The 21,636-nt window shown below is 39.0% G+C and overlaps 1 protein-coding gene across 6 annotated transcripts in view; it reads left to right on the forward strand.

Annotated features, from left to right (window-relative positions):
* Positions 1-1,567: 1,567 nt before the first annotated feature.
* Positions 1,568-21,636, forward strand: part of BCL11A (BCL11 transcription factor A) — a 148,394-nt gene continuing 128,325 nt past the window's right edge. For 2 of the 6 annotated variants that reach the window (XM_073672392.1, XM_073672395.1), the window contains exons 1-2: positions 1,569-2,447; positions 7,088-7,417. In XM_073672392.1, coding sequence (XP_073528493.1) covers positions 2,393-2,447; positions 7,088-7,417 — 385 coding nt within the window. In that variant the 5' untranslated portion in view covers positions 1,569-2,392. Of the gene's footprint in view, positions 2,448-3,434; positions 3,639-5,863; positions 5,996-6,863; positions 6,995-7,087; positions 7,418-21,636 lie in introns of those variants that run through there. The other 4 variants (XM_073672389.1, XM_073672390.1, XM_073672394.1 and 1 more) reach the window with 4 other exon arrangements.

Below are 21,636 nucleotides of genomic sequence, written 5' to 3' on the forward strand. Positions count from 1 at the left end.
CTCCTCCAATGCATGCACCAGTGCAAGCGACAGTAAATAACGCGGGGGCAGACATGATGCTTTCCGCATTGCTTGCCATATGCATTTTGTTGATTATACACACCTTGATCGGAATTTTGGAGGCCGAAGTCCACGGGATAAGCTGAAACCTTCAGTGAATGACATAGTTGAGGGTCACAAACATTCTAATGCAGCATCTTATCATTTCCTTAACATAAAACCCCTAATATAAGAAGTTGCAGATGTTGATGCAGAAGAATTTCCTAGCTGAATTCGGTGCTGCAGAGGGAATTCAGACAATTCATTGACTGAAGAACCATCTCCATCCCACCCTTTGGATCTGCTAATTTGTGACTTGAAGGATTTCTTAACCTGGCTGAGAAATTTCAGTGCTGGCAAGTAGTTTATTGTTTGAGAATAAACTTGAGATCCTAGGGGGTGCTACTGCCGAAACGACATCGCCTCTAATAGACAGGAATATCTGCCAGCAGCAACTTGTGTGTAGGATTCAGGCAGTGTCTTATTTCCAACAGCTTTTCTGCACATTCCTTAATAAGCTTCTTCAAAGCCGTCTGTGCCCCCCAGACAAAGTCCTCTCAGCAGAAACACAACTCCGCTTTATTTTACATTATTTTTCTTTATCCTGCTTCTCTATCCTATACTATTCACTGGCGCAGCTTATGTTACTACAGAACAAGGCAAACACTTTAATACCAGTCTATACAATCTGTTCCCTATGTTATGCTGTGATATCATTAGTACTATAGGGGTATTATATCCGATTTCCATAATTTGCTATCTTTCCTTAAAGGGGCAACCTCCATCAAACATTTATTTATTTATTGAACATTTGTTAAATATCCCTGTATTTGTAAAACATGGAACCTCTTTGTATCTGCTCTTCTCATCTGGCTGGGGTGACAGTGCTATTCCTCTGCCCTGTGTGCTCTTATCAGTGCAGCCTATACACAGCTGTGGGAGAAGGCTATATCTCTGTGCTGGACAAGGTGGATGTATTGATAAGTCGCCTGTTAGTGGTTTTCGCTGGTCAAGGAAGCAGAAACGTCTCAGCCCTTGTTCCTCTTTTTAACCACTTCTGTTTGTTTGACCAATCAATGCTTTTACCAGTCACCTTAAACCAGTTGAACTCTGCCCTCTTTCCTTGTGGCCTTCCAGCTATAGAATCTTATGTCCTCTCTGCTTCATTGTCTGCACATACCTATCTCTCCCTCCTTGTCAACCCCTCCTTCCTGGACTTAACCCATTACGCACTGCTTTTCGCAGCACAGGCTGACCACTGCGTACTTGACCTATTTAAATTGCCATCTCTGCCTATGTAGAGTAATAGGTTTGTATATACCCACCGAACATATTTCTATTTAGACTATATATACACACTTTTATATAGATTTATATACGTGCATATATATTTTCCCCCATGATTTCCACACTCTGCATGGGTAATGAGTTCCCATCCCTCACACCTCTCCTTACACAGTAGTTTTTCTCTAATCCAACTTTTTTAACCCCTCCCTCCTGCCTAACTTCTATTTAACCGTCCCCTACACATCTGTAAAACTTTAGCGTGTTTGCTTCTGTAGATAGCACCCGGTTGCGCTCTACCCTTTGCGCACTTGGTGGACCTTGGCGCCCTTTAATAAGCCAGCATCATCTAGTATGTCACCTATTTCTCTGCAGATTCCCTTGCGTGCAGCCTGCCAGCATTTGTTTTGGGCTCTGTATCTATAGTGTGTTTATGTGACAGAGGCTGTGATCTCTTTTCTCTGTGCTATCTCCTCAGCAGGATCAGATTCCAGCTCAACACTGTGCTTCTATATTTTTTTTTTCTTTCAATAAGCAGCAGCTTGTGTCTAGCCCCTTCTCTCCTCACCCTCCCCCTTGTACTGTGAGTGCCCTCATTCCCACCCCCTCTCCTTCTGATCACTGTCCATTGGCTTGCCCGGGTCTGGTTTTCCTGTCCAGCCCCTTATGAATGTCCATTGGTGTTGCCTTACCTCCTCCTCTTCTCTCCCCCTGGCCCTGCCCATGTTTTGTATGTCTCTGTCCATCCAGCTCCTGACGTTCAAGTTTGCAGGGACGTCACGTCCGCACTTGAACTCGCAGCTCAGGGGGGCTTTTGCCATTTTTTTCATTTCTCTCCTTCTCTATCTCTCTCTCTTCTTTTTTTTTTCACCCCCCTCCAAAAAGAAAAAAAAAAAAAAGGCATGACGGCTGTCCCACAATTCATCTTCGCTGCACCATCTTTGTATTATTTCTAATTTATTTTGGATGTCAAAGGCATTTGATGAAGATATTTTCTCTGGAGTCTCCTTCTTTCTAACCCTGCTCTCCCGATGTGAACCGAGCTCTCACAAGCCACCCACCAACCAACATGTCTCGCCGCAAGCAAGGCAAGCCCCAGCACTTAAGCAAACGGGAATACTCACGTAAGTACCTTGCTTAATCCCATGCCTTACCTGCACACAGACGTAGCTTCACGAATGGGCGGGTGGGAAGTAATTTCATCTGTATACCAAGCCCTTTCACTTTCTTTTAGTTTTCTCCGGGTCGTAGAAATGAAATACTTTTCTCCTCTGTTGAGAAAGCACAGGGATTACGGTGATAAGGAAGCTTCTGAAGCTTTCACGTTGGACACTTGAATCATAGAATCATAGAATGGTAGAGTTGGAAGGGACCTCCAGGGTCATCGTGTCCAACCCTCTGCTCAATGCAGGATTCACTAAACCATCTCAGACAGAGATCATGGAACTCAAGAAACATCCCCAAGTGGATAGTCCTATAGAAACAAGACCACCGTATAGGGTTCAGGCTTGAAATTAAACTCGCGAGTTTGTAATCGGCAACCTTAAAGGTGTAAGGTTTTGCAGGAGATCATTGCTTTGTGGACTGCCTAAGCTGTGCGAGCTGAGGGTCGCTGCATGCTCCCAGGGCTGCTTGTGTCCTGCTGTAATAGCTGCTCCGTGCAGCCCAGGGAGAGCGAGCACACAGCGAGAGAGAGCCGGCCAGGGGGGATCGCTTGTGTATAGATGCCAGTGCTCTTTCAAAGAATCCTCTTCCCAAAAAAAAACCTAAAAAACCTCTTCTTTGAAAACTTTGCCTCGATGGCAGCTGGCAGACGAAATCCCCCTTTCCTTTCCCTCTCTGTCTCTCTCGTTCTCTCTCACTCTCTCTCTCTCTTTTTACTATTTTTTGGAAGATTTTCAAAAAAAAAAAAAAAAAAAAAAGTGGAAGTGGATTTTGATTGGGAAAAATCTCGTGTCTGAATGTTTACAAGCACCGCGTGTGCAGAATCTCCTGCCAACAACTGAGACAGGAAAAGCAAAATAATCTCCAGAAAAAAAAAAAAAAAAAAGTAAGCAGACAAAAAAAAAAAATGATCTGAAGAGGCAGATCCTCTGTGGAAGGAATCACATTGACAGCCGTGTTGTAACCTATACAAGATGCAAAAAAAAAAATAGCAATAATACAAGTTGGGGAGCATTTTGTATGGAATTGTTTTTTTTTTTTTCTTAGTAATTCTCAGGGAGCTTGGGAACAATGAGTGAATGGTGGACAGCTTGTTGTGATCATGCATTGTGGAATTAGCATGCGTCAGATCTGTGTCAGCCCATCTACATGTATGTATTCTTAATGGCGTCCACTGTGTTATTATACCATCCTAGGATGCCTCGTGGCAGCTCATCTGTTTCTCTGTCTTACCTTTACCTATCTGTAGGCTTCATATAGTAACCAGTCAGGTTTCACTTTTTCCTAACTTTAATCAATCCCTTACCAGTTTCCCACATATTGATTAGTATAGTGGTTGTATTGGGATTCAGTTCTGCCGCATTTCCTTGATATATTTTACTCTGGGTATATAATATTCTCATTTACAGAGGCAATGTGATGGAGATTAGCAAGCTTACAATGTTTCAAATTACCACGGTTGACCCAATAGTATTCTATGCCCCATGGGACTAGCCAATGGGTTTATTTCCACTGTATCTTGTCTGATATCATACCTATAAACTTCCATTCATTGGCTTATCATTGATCGTTGTCTGTTATTTTGCCTCTTGTTGTCTGCATTAATGGTTATTTCTGGTATTTCTGACCTCCATCCCTCCCTCTCCTTCCTTTGCCAAGGGAGCTCCGGGGGACTTGATCGACAGCATGAGGTTTTACTTAAGACATATTGTGTGATACCGGACCTGACCGCTAGGGAGCAGAGAAAGATCAGGAAACGCGTCCAAACTTGAACCTGACCGGTTCGACATATATTCCAACATTTTCATAATTTGTTTTTCTTCATGGTGGGGGCGAACGGGAAGCACATTTTATTCTCCCTTCTCATTTCTTTGTCCATATCTACAATTTATGGTGCTTTATTTAAATGAGGCGATGCAGGCATTGGATTAAACTACCTTGAAAAACGGTGTCCTCAGCTGCTTTCCCACTCGCAGACATCACTATTCATGCCGCTGAAGCACATATATACATATATTAATCTACAGTGGGCATCTTTTATTTTTTTTTTAAATTAAAGATATCGAATAAAATCATGTACATATAAAAAGTCAAATAGAACCCACCTCGGTAAAATAGTTACAATAAAATTATTATTTTTTTGTTAAAAAAAATAATAATTATGTATTTATCATAAATATTTTTTGTTATTATTCATAATTTTTTTTTTTTTGTGTTCATAGACAAGTTGAAGTTTGCTTGTGGCATGTTGAGTCCGGCCTATTTTTTTTTTACGTTTACATTGTTCTGTTCTTTATTAACTACGATGAAGGGAGGCAAGAAGTCTTGTGTAAGAGGGGGAGGGGAGGGAAACAGGTTTTTCCTAAAACAGAGAGGTTCCTTGTTGACTGTCTGACATGTTTGCCTTTCATCCACGTGTTTGGACAGAGAGAGGAAGAGGGAGGGATAGAGTCCTCTGTTCAAGCTCCCATTGTGCCTTTATTATTTGCAAAGTTCACATCAAAAAAACGTTGGTCGTCCGGCCCGAGATCTTTATTATTTTTACCAAATCCTGGACTAGACCAAACTCGGTGTAACATTAATATTGTGCTCACTTACTCAACACTTCATGAGTAAAACACAAGAACGTCCATCCAAATCGAAAAGAAAGTCTGAAGTCTAGAAACACTTTTAGAAAGTCTTATATATAAATCCCCCCCCCACCAAAAAAAAAGTTGTCAAATTCCCAAATGTTATTTTGTTCCTTCAAATACCTGTTTAAATCTAAAAAATCATAATAAAGGTATAAGAAATGAAATGCATTTAAAACAATACAAGCTTTATATATAAATGGCAGAATGTCCTGTACAAAGTATACGCTACTGAGCTGTTACAGCCGCAGCGGATTTTACTAATAATGCCGAATAATGGAATTATTATCCCCCTGTGCTATATCCATACATCAGGAGCCAACTATACGCACGCTGAATGTACTTATTTATCAGGATGTATTCCCAGCTAATTAGAAATAATTTACGTGGAGAGCATCGGAAATGTTAAGGTTATGGATTTTATATCTGTACATCTGATCATCTTGTTATTTTCAAGAACTTTGCCTCCTATAAAATTAATTAGGTGAAATGTGGAGGGGTAATCAGCTACCTCTGAATAAGCACTTCATTTCCTGGTTTTGATTGTAAATCAGGCTGGTGACTGCACTCAGTAGACTTTGCCTATTTTGTGCAAATATCTTTTAACTGTGTCTGAGCCGGCACCATTCATAGTGTAAGGATCTGGGGCGATTATTTTTGTCAAGTCTTGAATCTCGAATTCAAAAAAGGAAAATTAGTTTCCCGGGTTAGTAGATTATTATTCGCTCTTGATGATATATACTACTTGTATATGGTAACATGACACTGAAAAAGTAATTCCAGGACTATGTCCATATTGACCCTTAGGTCATAAAGTCGTAAAGTCCTAGAGGCACGTACTTCTCGAGAAGTCAGACTTTGTCCTACTTGAAGCTCAGGTACAGTAAGGTGTTACTCTTATATTATTTTATACAAGCTCAACTGGGAGCTACTCCAGATCTCCCCCTCTTCAATATTCGCTCTACGTGGGGCTGAAATAAATTTAACCTGAGTTCAGTAGATTTTTGCACTTTACCAGGATCTATTCCAATAGTTCTACGACCAAATTAAAATCTATTTTTTGATTCTCTGTGGCTTTAAGTTCATTAAAATGTGAAATTGGCAGCCTGCTTAAGAAGGTCAGACTGATTAACTATTTGATAGTTGTATTGGGCACCATGATATTTCCCAAAATGGGTTTTCTTTGTGCTCTAATTGACATTGTAGTGTCACCATTGCCTTTGTGTGACGAATCAAAGAACGTGGTTCTCTGTGGTTTTTTTTTCGTTTTTTTTCCAGCTTGACGGAACGTCTTATTCTTGTTAAAATGCTTTCTAGGAACAATATGATTCCGATGCTGCCTATATGTTTTATTAGAAGCTTCATTTTACTATTCTTAAAAAAAAAATGACTTGCATCTCCACGTAGACGATCTGTCAAATTTGACAGCCGGTAGAATAGGTGTTTCAGGTCTATGAAATAGACTTCTATCAGTGGTTATGAAACGTGGCATTCACTTGACCACACTGACTTCTACATGATGGTGCGACATGAATGTAAACGTGTGAGGGGTAGATCGTACGAACCTTCTCATATATCAGAAAATAATAAAATGCTTTTTTATCTGTAGAATTGACTCTTCCAAAGTATTTAGACTCGGTTATATATTCTTGTACACAGATGCAGTATTTCCTATCCTGCTTCTCAGCATCGTGGGTTAAATAATTTTCCAAACATCATCTACATATTCATTAAAAACGTCTTAGCTGTCTATAGTGACATACAACAGCAACCATGTTATCAAGGTCTCGGGAAAACATCCCGGTATTCACCTTCATAATGGTTCTTCTACGGTTCCTTTTTCTCCACAATAAGGGGTTCCGAGATACATGGGTAGAGTATGTATGGGGTATAAACCTTGCCTATCTATTGCTTGTTTCTCCATTCCCTTCTCAAGAGAGCTGATGTTTTCTTTGTTTTCTACACTGCAGCCGAACCTGTCGAAGCCATTTTAACAGACGATGAACCAGACAACAGCACATTGGGAACCGGAGAAGGGGACCATGACCTTCTTACCTGTGGCCAGTGTCAGATGAACTTCCCATTGGGGGACATTCTTATTTTTATTGAGCACAAACGGAAACAATGCAATGGCAGCCTTTGCTTAGAGAAGGCTGTGGATAAGCCGCCCTCACCTACGCCAAGTGAGCTGAAGAAAGCGTCCAATCCTGTGGAGGTTGGCATCCAGGTCACGCCGGAGGATGACGACTGTTTGTCAACGTCATCTAGAGGGATTTGTCCTAAACAGGAAAATGTAACAGGTAAATCTAATGAGAGGAAGTTACTGAACACTTCCCTCACCCTGTACTCCAGCCATCTCACCTTACCTACAAGGGTATAATTGACCTCGTACAATTTCTTTGTTAAGATCTCGAAAATCAATGAACACATATTTGATGGAAGCATGATACGATATTCATGTATTATTCCTCCAGGCGCAGATTTTGATTCTTATAAAACTCACTGAACAGTTAGGTGATAATTGTTCAAGTCTCTTACAATGTCTCTACTAGAACACAGGGCCAGAATTGACCGAATAATTCCTAAAATTGAAAAATATGTGCATTTTTGCCCTTGCTTACCTTTACACTCAAATATATAAAATTAGGCTATTATGGTTTTTTTTTCTAAGTTTACAAAAATTGTAATTGTTTAAAGCATCTGAGCTTTACTGGTAGGGGTACAGAAAGGGTTAAAGCATGTTGCAGCTAGCCTTGGATCCATACTGGCTGTCAGCATGCAGACTGTAATTAAACACAGCCCCATGGCATAGTGACACCTCTGACCTTGACTTTAAGATGCCATTTTCGACTGGCCAGGCCAGAGTAGAGAGGGCAGTTGCTGAAGCGAACAGACATGCTTATTCGAAAAGTTTAAGGGCATGTTGGAAATTTCAAAAGGTTGGTTTGACAGGAAAGGCCGCTTTCTGCAGTCTGCCTCTTCAGCCAAATGATAAATGCCTCTCTGTGCTTTCCCCCATACCTCTGATGTGGTTTTGACAGATGTATCTTTATTTTCTTTGTGGTTTACACAACCACACTATAGAAGAGCCCTGCACTGATTTTATTCCCCTTATATCATCTATCTATTCATTATCTCCATCTATCTATCTACAGTATCTATCTATCTGTCTATCAATATGTCTATCTATCTATCTGGTATTCATACTATCTATTATCTATCTATCTAAAAATAGAAAAACTGAAGAATTACTCTTTGAAACATTAATGAGTGCAAGGCCTTCAAGGTTGCCTCCAAAAAGTCTGCATGCATAAGAATACAAAAAAAAGGGGCTGCATGCCAAAATAAGAAAACAAAAATATGGACTTTAATTAGCCCAAGAAGCTAATTAAACTCCGTATTTTTGCTATATTATTTTGGAGTGCCTCCTTTTTTCGATTCTATCTCTCTATCACATATCTATCTTTCTACAGATATCTATCTATGTCTATCTAGTTCTATCTTTCTATCTAAATATCTATATCTATCAATCTATTTCTATAGATCTATATATCTGTTTATTTCTATGTATCTATCTATCTAGCTATATCTATCTCTCTATTACTATCTGTCTCTATTTTTTCACTGTAGCTATATCTATCTATCTATCTATCTTTGTAACTATCTATATATCTATTTCTATCAATGTATTTCTATCACTATCAGTGTATCTATATTGATATAGATCAATCAATCTATGTATCTATTTGTATCTCTCAATCTATCTATTACTATCTGTCTCTATTTCTTTCACTCTGTCTCTCTATCTATCTATCTATCTATCTATCTATCTATCTATCTATCTATCTATCTCTATCATGTATATTTAGCAGAATTGATTGATTTGTGATCAGTTCTCATAATATCCCAATTTATCTAAGGCTTTTCCCCAGTGAAGCTGTTGAGATATTCCAGCTACTACTTACTGTACTAAAGGAAATAAGTAAATGACTAATTAAGCTCTGCTGCATTTGTACATGGCCGGACCATCTGCGTCTGTAAAAGGCTAATAGTACATTCACAATTCTGGTGGTAGAAATGGTATTATAAGTGTAGAGAGTTGTAGTTCGGTGATTGCCTTTCCAAGTCCAGACAAACCTCATTCCTAAGAATAGGTCACAAGTGTATTACTCTTTATGAGATTCCCTCTCTTTTGTATCTGTTGTTTTAACCTTTTAGACACAGACAATGAAATGTGAATTGACTTGCAGCCCAGCACTGTGTGAGGACGAGGGCTGTGTGGTGTATTTAGTATAAGGTCAGCATGTGTGAAAATCAAACAGTTACATCTTAATGTAGCTCTCCGGTTGCAAGATGGATCTGGAATACAGTGGGTTCTGGCACCTAGTTACCGGCCACGTACTGCACGGGGGATCTGAACTCGCTATCTAGGTGGCAGAGTCGTGGTTAAATGAAACTTTGCATTGGGTTCTTCATGACTTAGGACAAGTATTATTTTTATTGTGGGCTTAGTTGCCTTTTTCTAAACATGCAGGACATGTCGTGGTCTCGTACTATCGGTCACACTGCAGAAATGCTATTGCAAAAGTTTTCATATTAATTATTCCGAGTATGGTATGGCTGTATTGTATCTATGCAAAGCTTAGACAGATACCTAATCTTTTTATGTGTCCTTTAAATCATATACTTAATGTTTAGAGGATAAATACAGATATAATAATGAGCCTGTCTTGTAATTTTACATAGGACTGCAGGTAGACTGATTGTGTAACTGGTGGTAAATCATAGCTGAGAATGTCATATTGTGACAAAGGACAAACAACGAGGTTCCAAAAAGTTTTGATGACACTTTGACCTTTGCTACTGCTGTATCTAAGGCTCGCGGAGCGCGCATTTTGTTTGCAGAGGAGCTCAGTTTGGCCCACTCAGGGTTAATTTTCTTTCTCTCGTCTGCGGGGCCTAGTGACCATTTCCAATTGCTGTCTTTCATATGAAGGAATAACAGCAGAATTGTATCTGGTGATTAATGAAGCCGGGATTGGTGGAAGGGATCTGTAGCCTTTAGAGATCCAAAGTCATTCTAAATGGCCAAATATGGAGTAAGGTCTGGAGTGATGTAACATCATATTTACATGTCGGAGAGCTCTGTTTAAAAGACAAAACACAGTATCTGTCAAGAAGGAATTAAAAGCAGACTGCTTGCCATTGTCCCAAATAGGTCACTCTATTGATAAACTCCATATGTTCATTTCGAGGCTACTGTAACTAAACAGTCTTTCGGGAGAACTCCTTTAAGGAACTGAGTGTTCACCTTAGCCCAGATAGCATCTTATAAATAAGGTCCCTCTATTCCTGTTACTTCCAGAATCTGAGCATCTCCAGCCTTTGATCCATTTATAGGTTTAATCCAGAGACTTGGGCTCATACATTCGCAAAGAAACTTCCTTCTGGGACTCTTACATCTTCAGACATCCTTTAACAAGCATTTTTGGAACATGTAGTAATTCATTAGATGATGTTCTGTGTAATCCTTATACTCTGAGTGGAAATAGAAGTTAAATTGTGCTATCTGATACAAGGTTCAATCTCTGCTGAACACATCCCTTCTTCAGGAAGACATCTCCCAAGTAGAACATGCGATAGCCATATAGGCTTTGTCCTACGTTTTGCATAGAACTGCTACCAAAATGTCCCATATACATAAAGTTACGGATAAAAATAATATCCTAATTAGACATATATAAGCCCCTGTTGAAACAAACATCAGCCATTTCATGCTTTGCCTAAGACTGAGATTGTTTCTCAAAGGTCCAAGGCTTTGTCCAAAGTTAAATAATTTTATGCCATGAGCACTTTTGAGAATGAGAGGTGACACCCTAGATAATAGCTAAAATCATCATCATCATAAATATACTGGTCATAGTTCTATGTGAACCTATGAAGACCACCATCCCTGGTTTTGGTGGGACAAGAAGTCTTCTCCAAAGTATGAGACATCTTATAAAACTATGTCGTATCTTTTTGTAAAATGTTCTCAAAACTCATCCAAAGGGTATAGTTGTGTAATGTTTTGTAGTTCCATAAGAATACGTGAAATGTCAACTTTACGATAGTTATCTATTACAATACCGGATGTAGTGGTGGATCACTATCTGACGGTATGGACTCTTCTTAGTAGTCTTTGGTTTTACAATCACAACAGGACACCATTTAGCCAAAGCAAAAAAAAAAAATACACATTTTACGGAAGTCAGATTTTTCCCGAAATTGCACAAAATAGCGCTTCCTCTGTTCTGGCACCCCGCCATAAATGCTTCATTTGTCTCTGCAAAGAAAAAAACTCTACATCTATGGTCTGAATTGATTTAATTAACATGTGGTCATTATGGAGGCCCCGCTGAGTTGTAAATATGACGTGGAAAGTCTATGCACTTTGAAGTAGGAGAGATGCAATTGTATACACAGGAACTTGTGCCATGAGGATCGCATTTATACCCTGCACACAAGACTTCTGTAGTCTGGCTTGTATTATTGGAGTATTTTATGTATTGGGTAAATGATATCATCGTTGCTGGGCTGAAGCTATATAGAATATTTATCTGCATGTGGCTGTAAAGTAATTAGGAAGCGCTGGCTTTCTGCTTGTATAAGGGATATATTGGGTTATAATTGCTAAATACTCTAATTAGGTAAAATGAATTCTAGCGCAATGCAAATTGAATCGGATACTTTGTGCCAACGAGTGAAAGCAAGAAATGTCCATGTTTCGTCATCGCCTATATAGGCTATATGGGAGAAGTGCCTGCAGTAGTAGTGCCGTATACCTCCAGTATCGATCAGATTTCACGTTCATACAAGCTGTGAACTGTGAATTGTAAAGCCATAATGTTTTACTGTGGGAGGGACTGTCACTACAGAGACAATGATCACACTTATAAGATGAAGAAGACGGCATAATCAGGTAGACCGGTACTAGAATGAAGATTTTCCATTCACCGGCAGTAAACAGAATTGATGTGTGTTGTTCGATCGATAATCTTTACGCTCAGCGACTACGCTTGCATCATGCTTTTATTATGTAAAAACTGTAATAATGGAGGTGCCCTTTGGAGATGCCGAAGTAGCTGATTACAGAAGCAATGGCTCCTTTCATATTGAATTAGACACCGTTTTGCCAGCAATGTAGTTGGCATTTGTATGCCGTGGTACCAGCTTTGTGCAATAAAAGACGCTTAGCATCAAGCTGGACATTGCCTGGCATCTTGCCATCCCTTACTATGAGATCTAATCAGTAAGCATCTTTATTTGCTTTCTGCTACTGGAGGTTCTGTGTGTGCCATGGGCATGCTGGCAGTTATGTGATTAGATAACGGGGTCTGAGCCCCCTTTATTCACACCCATACGTACACCTGATATCCAGGAGCTTATTTTATTATTGTATTTCTTTTCTACCTTGGCCGTAGACTCGCTGGTAAATTTCAGCCTGATTTTCTTATGACATTGGCCTTGCTTCAATTTTTTTGTTTCAGATCTGATGAATTTATACATTTTCATAGAAAAATATTAAAATTTGAGAGTCCTCATTGGTTGATACCTTTTAATGGCTAACTGAAAAGATGGTAACAAATTGCAAGCTTTCGAGATTTTCCTATACATTTTCATAGTAAGCAATCGTCTTTCTTGTGTGTTCTGCATGTAGGTAACTGATGCAGATTATTAGGTGTTTATGCTATTTACAGGTATACACAGATATTATCGGAGCTGAACTTGTCATTTAACTCTTTGATACTATGTAGAGCATTGGGAATTAAGATAAAACAGTTCCTTGTGAATTCACTGATACATTGCAATATGTTAGAAGAATAAGCGAGCAACTTCAAGCCATCAAAGATGCCCATGTTTGCGCTGGCATGGACGGAAAAGTGTGTGTTCATGACTTTGCGGAATGACTTTAGTCACCCAGATTGATGTGACTTTTTGTCAATGGTCTCGCTTCCAATGTACATTTCATCTTGGCTAGACCCAATAAACATTGTGAGCGCAATTTGGAAAAGGTTTTTACTGTTCATCAAGGGACGGAGAATTATCGAATCTTTCCATTAGGCTTACTTGTCTTTTCCCAAGTGACTCTGAGCTGGACTTGAACGGGAAAAAGTTGCAGGTGTGTTAAGGTCAGGACGCCTTCCTGCGGCGCGGACTCTTGATTTGTGCATGAAATATTAGCTAAGTTACAGCACCTTCGAGAAACCTTTAGGTGCAAGTTTAGATCAGTGCATGCAAATTTCCTGGCAGACGCACCGGCAGAATCTTAATGCTCACCTTCCTCTGTAATAGAGCTGTACACAGCTACGAGCTGAAATTATAATGTGCAGTCAGTCCAGGGAATTGTACAATGCTTAGCCTAGTGCGAGTGACAGCGCTGTTAAAATGTTCAATATGTCTGTTTCCTGCTTCATCTGTGCCAGTCCGTGCTGTTAACTTTTCCTTTCTTCGAAAAATTTTATTGTGAAAAATTAAGTTAACGGTTTCTAAAATGATCAATTGAAAACGCAATGCGCTAGTAGCGCCCAACAGTGCAATAACCTACGGGTTCAATGTTGGCATTGGTTCTCCTATTAACCCTTTTGGAATAATGGCTGCTCTTAACACTTCTTCTACAATTTTTCACTAAACTCGTCTTATGCCCACCCCTCCCCCCCCCCCCCTTCCCCGACACGGAAAGGTTGGTGTTTTCATTAGAAGCCTTCATTTCCTTTGTTTAATGGTGGGAAGGAGTTTTTTTAGCAGTATGCCCATTTTGCAGGCAGAACATCTTCGTTGGCAGATGGACCAAATTAACAGAGTGTGCAAAGAAGAAAGAGGCATGCTTATAATAAAACACACTTGAACACATTCACCCTTCCCCAGTTTGCTTAGTTAAAAAGAGCGTTGACAGTGTTTTTACAGTTTCTTATGCTCTTGTGAATCCACATTGGGCCATAATGGAAACCTGTTTGTGGTTAGGGTGCTCCAGGGTGTTAGGTGGACAAATGCTTGTCAATCACAGAGCTGCATATGGTGTTTTTGAACCAGACCTTGGACAGCATTTTAGACAATGCAGTGGAATATTTTAATAAGGACAAAGCCATATGCAGAGTTGCACTGGCTTCGTCTAGATTAAAAAAAAAAACACCAGAGGCCATAGCATCCTTGATGTCGAAAGTGAAAAAACAGAGTCTAAAATAAAGTAAAATACATAAGGGCAGAACATAGAATTTACTTTAGCATCATTATTCCCTGCTAAGGTTTTCTTGCATTCCCATGTAAAAGTACAGATTATCACACAATGGCTTGTGCTAAATAACCCACCGCTATATCTGACCCATAGAGTCTTTAACAAACTTAGAGATGAAGTTTTGCAACCCCGTGGTGCGGAATACAAGAGAATTTTATTGAGCTTCTGTGGCTGAGGTTGTAAAATGTGAAACAGCAGTTCGTGTTCTGCTTTGACTTTTGGCTCACCCTTAGCAAATTTCAGAATCTAGTTTTAACAATCCCCCCCCCACCCCCCACCCCAAAAAAAAAATTCCCTTGCACAGATGTGCAGACAAGAAGAGGTGTTCTTGAGACGACCACGTCTCATCCTCTAACCCTGGGTTACCATAACTGTCGCGTCTGTCTAAGAACGTGCCCCCTCTTTGTCATATACCTGCGTGTACCCTATGACTGCTGACAAGATGCATGTTGATATTTCCCCGCTCCCATACACAATGCTTTATTATTGGTGTTCAGTGGATATTGAACTAATAGATTACAGAATGGACGCTTAAGACCATGTTCACACATCTTTTTTTTGTTCAGCGTTTTTTGATGCATTTTTTTATGCAGATTTGCAGCTGCATTTTACAGTACCAGCAAAGTCTGAGATTCCAGAAATCCCATGCACACATCTTGGTTTTTTTTTTTATCAGAATTTTGTGCTTTGCGTGTTTTTTTTGCAAAATAGAGCATGTCACTTCTTTCAGCGTTTTTTTTACCCATTGGAAGTAATGGGTGTGAAAAAAACGCTGGAAAAATGCACCAAAAACGCAGGTGTCAGGTTTTTCAGCATTTTTTCAGCATTTTTTTGTGCCAAAACCAGAATTAAATTTTTTTTTTTCAATGAACTTTATGTACATGCACAAAGAGACAAAATGACAATGAAAAAAACGCAGCAAAAACGCATCAAAAAAGCAAGAGAAATCCTGAACAAACCTCCTGGCAAGAGATCAGGTTTTGTTACAGAAAAAAAATGCAGCAAAAAGACAATGTGTGAACATAGCCTTAGTCTGCTGTTTATTTAAGAGCCTATTGTAGGCCACAAATGCCACTGTCAACATAATGCGTGTATTGCTTTTTTGACAATTGCATTTGTTACCTCTAGAAAGAAACAACAGACCCCAGGCCATGCACTTAATAAAACTGACAGAAATAGGGTTATTTACTTCCAATGTTACTTTCATACCGAAGATAATTTTCCATTTTTAACATTGTATGCATCTCAATAGAAATGTTACTCATAGGTAGATGAAAAACACATAAAAAACCCAACGTGTCATTTATTAAAAACTGCAAAAAAAAATACATTTTTAATTGAATTTTTGAATATTTAATTTTTTTTGCAAATGAATGAATAGATTAAAGAAAAAAAAAAGGATTCTGATAAAATATGGATTCTTAAAACCCGACTGATTAGAAAAGGGAAATCAGGGTCTTCAAAGAATGTGTTGTCTTGTGATGTTAGGGCTGTGTGACGAGTAGCAGCGGGGAAAGAAAAAAAGGCATTTCTTATTCTACATACAAGTGGATTGCTTAACAAGTCAGCGCAGGCACATACTTGTTTGTACAATAGAGATAAAAATTCCTGTATAAAAATAATTCACTTGCTGACAGCAGGCATTGTGCAGGGGCTGCCTCCTTTGTGCCGGCCGCGGGTCTGAGATCGAGGATCACGACTCCTGCTTTTTATGCAGAACAGTCTATCACGATCGCTTGCTGAATTCTGCCGAAAAGTTAATTGCTTAATTTTTAGAAATATTTCAACCTCCCTTTGTGACATTTTTCTTTCTTCGTCTCCCCTGGTAAGACTGCTTTAGTTTTCTGCAGACGTTGCAAACGGGAAACGTTTTTGGCAGGTTAAGAATTGTGGCCCCTTTTTTTTTATGCATTTGCATTGCAAGCTATTGTCTGTCTGTAGTCTTTTGTCTTGGCTCTGATAGAGTCCATGTAAACTATGGCTGGGCTCGACTGCCTTGTTTAATAACTTTGCCACTGGGAGGGATCGTATGTAATGTAGACCTATGGCTGACAAAGATGTCTGGAGGAATTTTTTTTTTTTTTTTTTGGTGCTTATTTGATTTCAAATAAAATTGGTCATTGAAAGCTCCTAATGGTGCAGCCGTCTGTGGATCGTCTCATCTTCCCCATGCTAATATACTAAATTGGTTTAATTCAAGTTTAAATTGCTAAAAAAATAGTGCTTGCACAAGGGAGAGATTTTCTCACTTTATTGAGAAAGTCACGACAAGAATGCTTTGTACTTTCCTCCGCTGCAATTTGTTGTACATTCACATTCTTCTCATTATTCTCCGATATTACAAGATTTGGAGTCTTTTCCCAATGGCGTAGAACTTTCCATCTCAACATACTTCAGATGATCATATTAATTCTCCCTTACCGGTAAATCACTAAGACAACATATGTGTTTAAAATATTCATCCGTCAAGGGGTGTCAAGACTCTACAGATGTAGCGGAGCTACTGTTCCCTTCCTGCTCAATAGTGAGGTGTGCCCAGTGACAAACTCATCCCCTCTATATCAGTAGCAAAGTAAAAATTAGACACATAGTGCCGTTTAGTCTGCATCACGTTGTTCTAACGATGAGTCTCATACGTGACTTCTGGGAATTCGGTATCAAACAAATCAAAAGTGAAGGAGACGCTGTGATGTGTAAGTGTAAAATTCTAATGCGAGGCCACTAATGAGTACAACTACCTGCCACTGAGTGTGATTAGAGAATCCAGCAGCTCACACTGTGGAGCAATGTCTCTGTACTCTCTTATCCAACCATAGTCATTGAGCATAGGGAATAAGAGTCGAAAGGCTGTGATCCCGTATTCAGGCCTCATGGTATAGGTATACGCCTGGAAATAAAAGGCCAGAAAATACGCAAAGTCCATGAAAGAGAACCTGATGAGAGACGTTGTTCACTCTTCATACCCACAATAGGGATGACACTAGTTTAAATGATTAAATATATCAAAGTTACCAATAGATTTACCAAGTTACCAATGATACCAATAGATTTCAACAAATCCCAGATTAATGTATGTGTGTAATACCATTTTTCTTATCAAGATCTGCCCATATACAATGGTAATTCAAATCCACAATGGAAATAATATTGTTAAGATGACAAAAGATGGCCTCTTTATTGGCCATCTTTGGCCTTTCAGTATCACAGCTATCTAGAATCTGTAGCTCATTTTATGAGCGACCGATGGCCTCAAGATCATACTATTAACAAGTGCCATGGTCAAATATTATTAATAAAATGAATATGTCACAAAAGTATAAGAAAGGGTCTTGATATTCTCCTGTATTATCAATCCATCTATGCTGAAACATACAAAGAAATTGAACTGTAGGGATTCATCAAAGTGGGCCCACAAGATTTTGAGTAATCGTCAAGATTTCAGAGATCTTTTTTTTTGCTCTTTTGCGTCTCTTTAAAGAAAAGAGTCACGTGATCATTTCAATAAGCTTTAATCATTGCACATTGGTCTTCAAATGGGCAAAAATTAATAATGTGATTTTGTACTCCATTAGGATACTGGAGTGCAGTTGCATTAAAATGTTGTTGCATTTCAAAAAAGTCGCCACAAATGATGAATTAGGTTAAAACATCCGGATAACATTTTGTAAGAAGTTAGATAACTAGCGAGTATGGAACCTCTGATGGCCGATTGCATCCATATCAAAAGACAAATATGGCTGAATAATCCTACTCCCCCTCAAAAGGAACAGTTAACTTAAAAAACAGTGCAAATTAAGTTATCAATAATGCACAAAAAAATAATCACTAGTAGGCTAAGTTCACACAAGTGTATAAAAAATTGGCTGATTTTCATCCATAAGTAAAAAGGATGATTTTTCTGGATGCAATCTGTGTGGTATCCATATGGATTATGTTTTTACACATTCAGCAATGAATAAAATTTACAAGACCAAAATCAGTTTCCTATGTTAATAATAGCAATAAATCAGTAAAAAACGGATGCTCTATGATTTTTTTTTTGTTTTACGCACCTATAGACTTTAATAAGCGAGTCTCATCAACACACGAAAGAGATTAGTGTATGCTGCTTTTTTTTTTCAAGGAATCATACCATGTAAGAAAACCTGTCATCTGGCCAGCCCAACTGAATATCATTGGTCCTAGTGCTGTCCGTGCGATGTCAACCCTCAAAATGAAAATACAGTGTGAACGTAGCCTTAGAATAATTTTCACTCCAGAATAAAAGTGTAAGAGCAATGATGAATTAGTCGTAAAACTTAATTTTTAACCATTTATTCATTTAGTGCCATTAATTCCACAACACTTCATAGACACAAATATCACTGTCCCCATTGACGCTCACACTCTAAATTCCCTATCAGTAGGTCTTTGGAGAACCCTGAGGAAACCCAAACAAAAGGAGAAGATACAAACTCCTTGAAGATGTCATCCTTGGTGGGATTTGACCCCAGGACTGCAAGGCATCACTGCTGACCACTAAGCCAACATGCCTCCCAACCACTTCTCCTGTAGAGGAGATGACATTGGTTGTAGGGATATATTCTTGGATCTACAGATCAATTTATTGATGTATTTAGCTGCATGTATAGGCAATGATAAAGCATAAGATGGATTTGGCGTAGGAACCAGTGCAACTATTAATTCGGAGGATTGGATCCCTGACTGAGGAGCAAGCAGTCTAATTACTTGTATAATTATGTTGCAAGACCCTTTAGGGGCAGGCCAAGTCTTGTATTATTGTACTTATGGGCTGTTTAGCTTGCTGTTTTAATTATACCATTTAACTTTTAGTAAATGTTTTAGTTGCCTCTTGATTTTAGTGAAGTGAAATCACCTGAGGCTACCCATGCAATGCAGTGAGTGATCACTCACGAGGAATACTTGAGACATAAAGAGTGAAACATTCAAAGCTTCTTCCTCTTCGTTACTGAAAATCTGCGCAAGACGTAAATCCCCCCTCAATGAACGGTTAGGGCAGGTATCAATGAAACTTGGGGTTATTTTAGGAAAGCACAATGGAGCGACGGTCAGTAATATTACTAGCTAGAGCTTGCATCTACTCGAAAGTGTGGACTCGATTGATAGCGCTACTTCCTCAAAAATAATGAAGATGAAGTAGAACTTAACGGCCTTAATAACTGATTTTGTCTCACATGGCTTGGCTGGTACATGCAAATCTCAGTTTTGAAAAGGCAGCTTGAGACATGGGTTTGCATTTGACTGTCCAAAGCCACCACAGCTGATATTTTAAGATGTAACTATGAAATCACCAAGGTTTCACTTCTCCTAAAAATGTCCTGTTCCTTCACTTTAAAAATAAGATTGGCGGCCTGCACCACTAGTGCATGCAACATTGTGTCCCAATGCCTTCTTCTAGTCTCTTCTAGAAGTATTGGCTTTTTTGTGTGCAAAATTTAACTCATGTACATTGTATATTCTATGTTTCAATTTGGATATTTTTACTTTGTTCTAATTTAACCTAACTTCTGACTGGTGACTACATACCCTGTATGTAAGTAACCCACAGAGGAATATCACTGACGTCAATACATTCAAAAGTTTGCTATTTGGCATCATTATTTTGTAGCTTTACATAGGACTGCTAGTAGGCCTAGTCTAAGGAATAATAGTGCATGGTTGTCATATGCCTTGCAACTAGTGTCGAGCGAACATGCTCGGATAACGTGTTATCCGAGCATGCTTGGTCTTGTCCGAGTATTTTCGGCGTGCTCGGCTAATATGTTTGCCTAACAAACAGGCAATCCCCGCATGTGTTGCGTCTGTCTATGGTCGGAAAACATGCAGCCACAGGGAGGCAAACTTATTAGCACTCTGAAATTCTCGGACAACGTTATCCAAGCACGTTCGCTCAACACTACTCGCAACATCTCTTGTATATGTTGTGCTATATTAATTAACGACCAAAGCTATGCCTAAAGGGTGTCCTTTCGGCAAATGTTTGGCCAATGTATATTATTACCTAGCAGTTCCAACTGAATTGAAAGGCATAGTTGACTACTACTAAGATGATACCAAATGGTCTACGTGTTTTTTTTTTTCATGACAGTCCTTTTTGAACGCAGATTTGTTCCCCCCAGAATTAAATGGCACATTCAGCTCTGCTACATGTAGAAAGAATACAAGGTGAATAGACAATGGGTGAATGATTTTATATACAATTTTCTTCCCACATATGGTTTGACGAGAAAGACATGTATTCATTTGCCGGAAATTTACATACGCCATTGTGCCGGTTGTTGAAATAAACTTCCAAAGAAACCTCGAAAAAAAAAAAAATGTTAAAAAATGGACCAACTTGGTTACGGCTGTCAAAATAATAATAATAATAGAAATAATAATGATAATAATCAGGTGTAAACGTTTGAGAACGATAAGCCGTGGATAGGAAAAATGAATGATTTTATTCGCTTCAATACAGGAAAGTTTTATCCATCACAAACCAGCTTAACTATCCATATGCCCCAAAGCAATGAAGGAGTTAATTGTGTTTGCACGGAAAATACATGAAGGGCTGTAAGTGAAATGAGGCAAAGTAAGGCCACATAAAGAACACGTGAGGCCTGGGGCAGCGCTGCCTTCTGCACCCCTGAGCACCTCTCTATAAAGGCGGCTCTGCAGGTTTGCATTAAAAAGGGGTTGGGTGGGGGGAAATCATGGGACACGCAGCACTGTGCTTTTTCGATGAATTTTACTGATAATTTGCTAAAGCTCATTTGAATTTTAAGCACTGCTTTAATCTTCAAAGGCTAAATTGCTTTATGAATATGCATGGTGTGGGCAGACTTTAGTTCATTACCTAGTTGTAAATTCTAATGACCATTAGGTCCTTGCAGTAATTGCGAATTGTTTTGCATTTTTGATTGGCTTATTAACATGTGCATTCGGCACATATCAGCCTGGCCTGTCAGGCTGCCGAAGGAGAGAAAAAAAAAAAAAAAAAAGGTGAAAATTGTTTATAGCACCAGGATTCTTAAAATTTTTCATCCCGTGGAAATGGATTATGTAGAAAAAAAATAGATGTTTTTTTTTCTTTCTCATGAGTGAAAGTTCACCCAGAGATTTGACATATTTAATTTACATGATGACTTTGCACTCCTTCATTAATGCAATTTGCATATGAAGCTGTTGTTAATCACTTTTGATCATGTTTTGTGTATTAGCTGCCTCAGTGGCTTTTCTCCC

Source organism: Phyllobates terribilis, unplaced genomic scaffold, assembly GCF_046119375.1.
Source record: "Phyllobates terribilis strain yellow unplaced genomic scaffold, ASM4611937v1 Scaffold_3__8_contigs__length_932513732, whole genome shotgun sequence".
NCBI classification, from domain to species: domain Eukaryota; kingdom Metazoa; phylum Chordata; class Amphibia; order Anura; family Dendrobatidae; genus Phyllobates; species Phyllobates terribilis.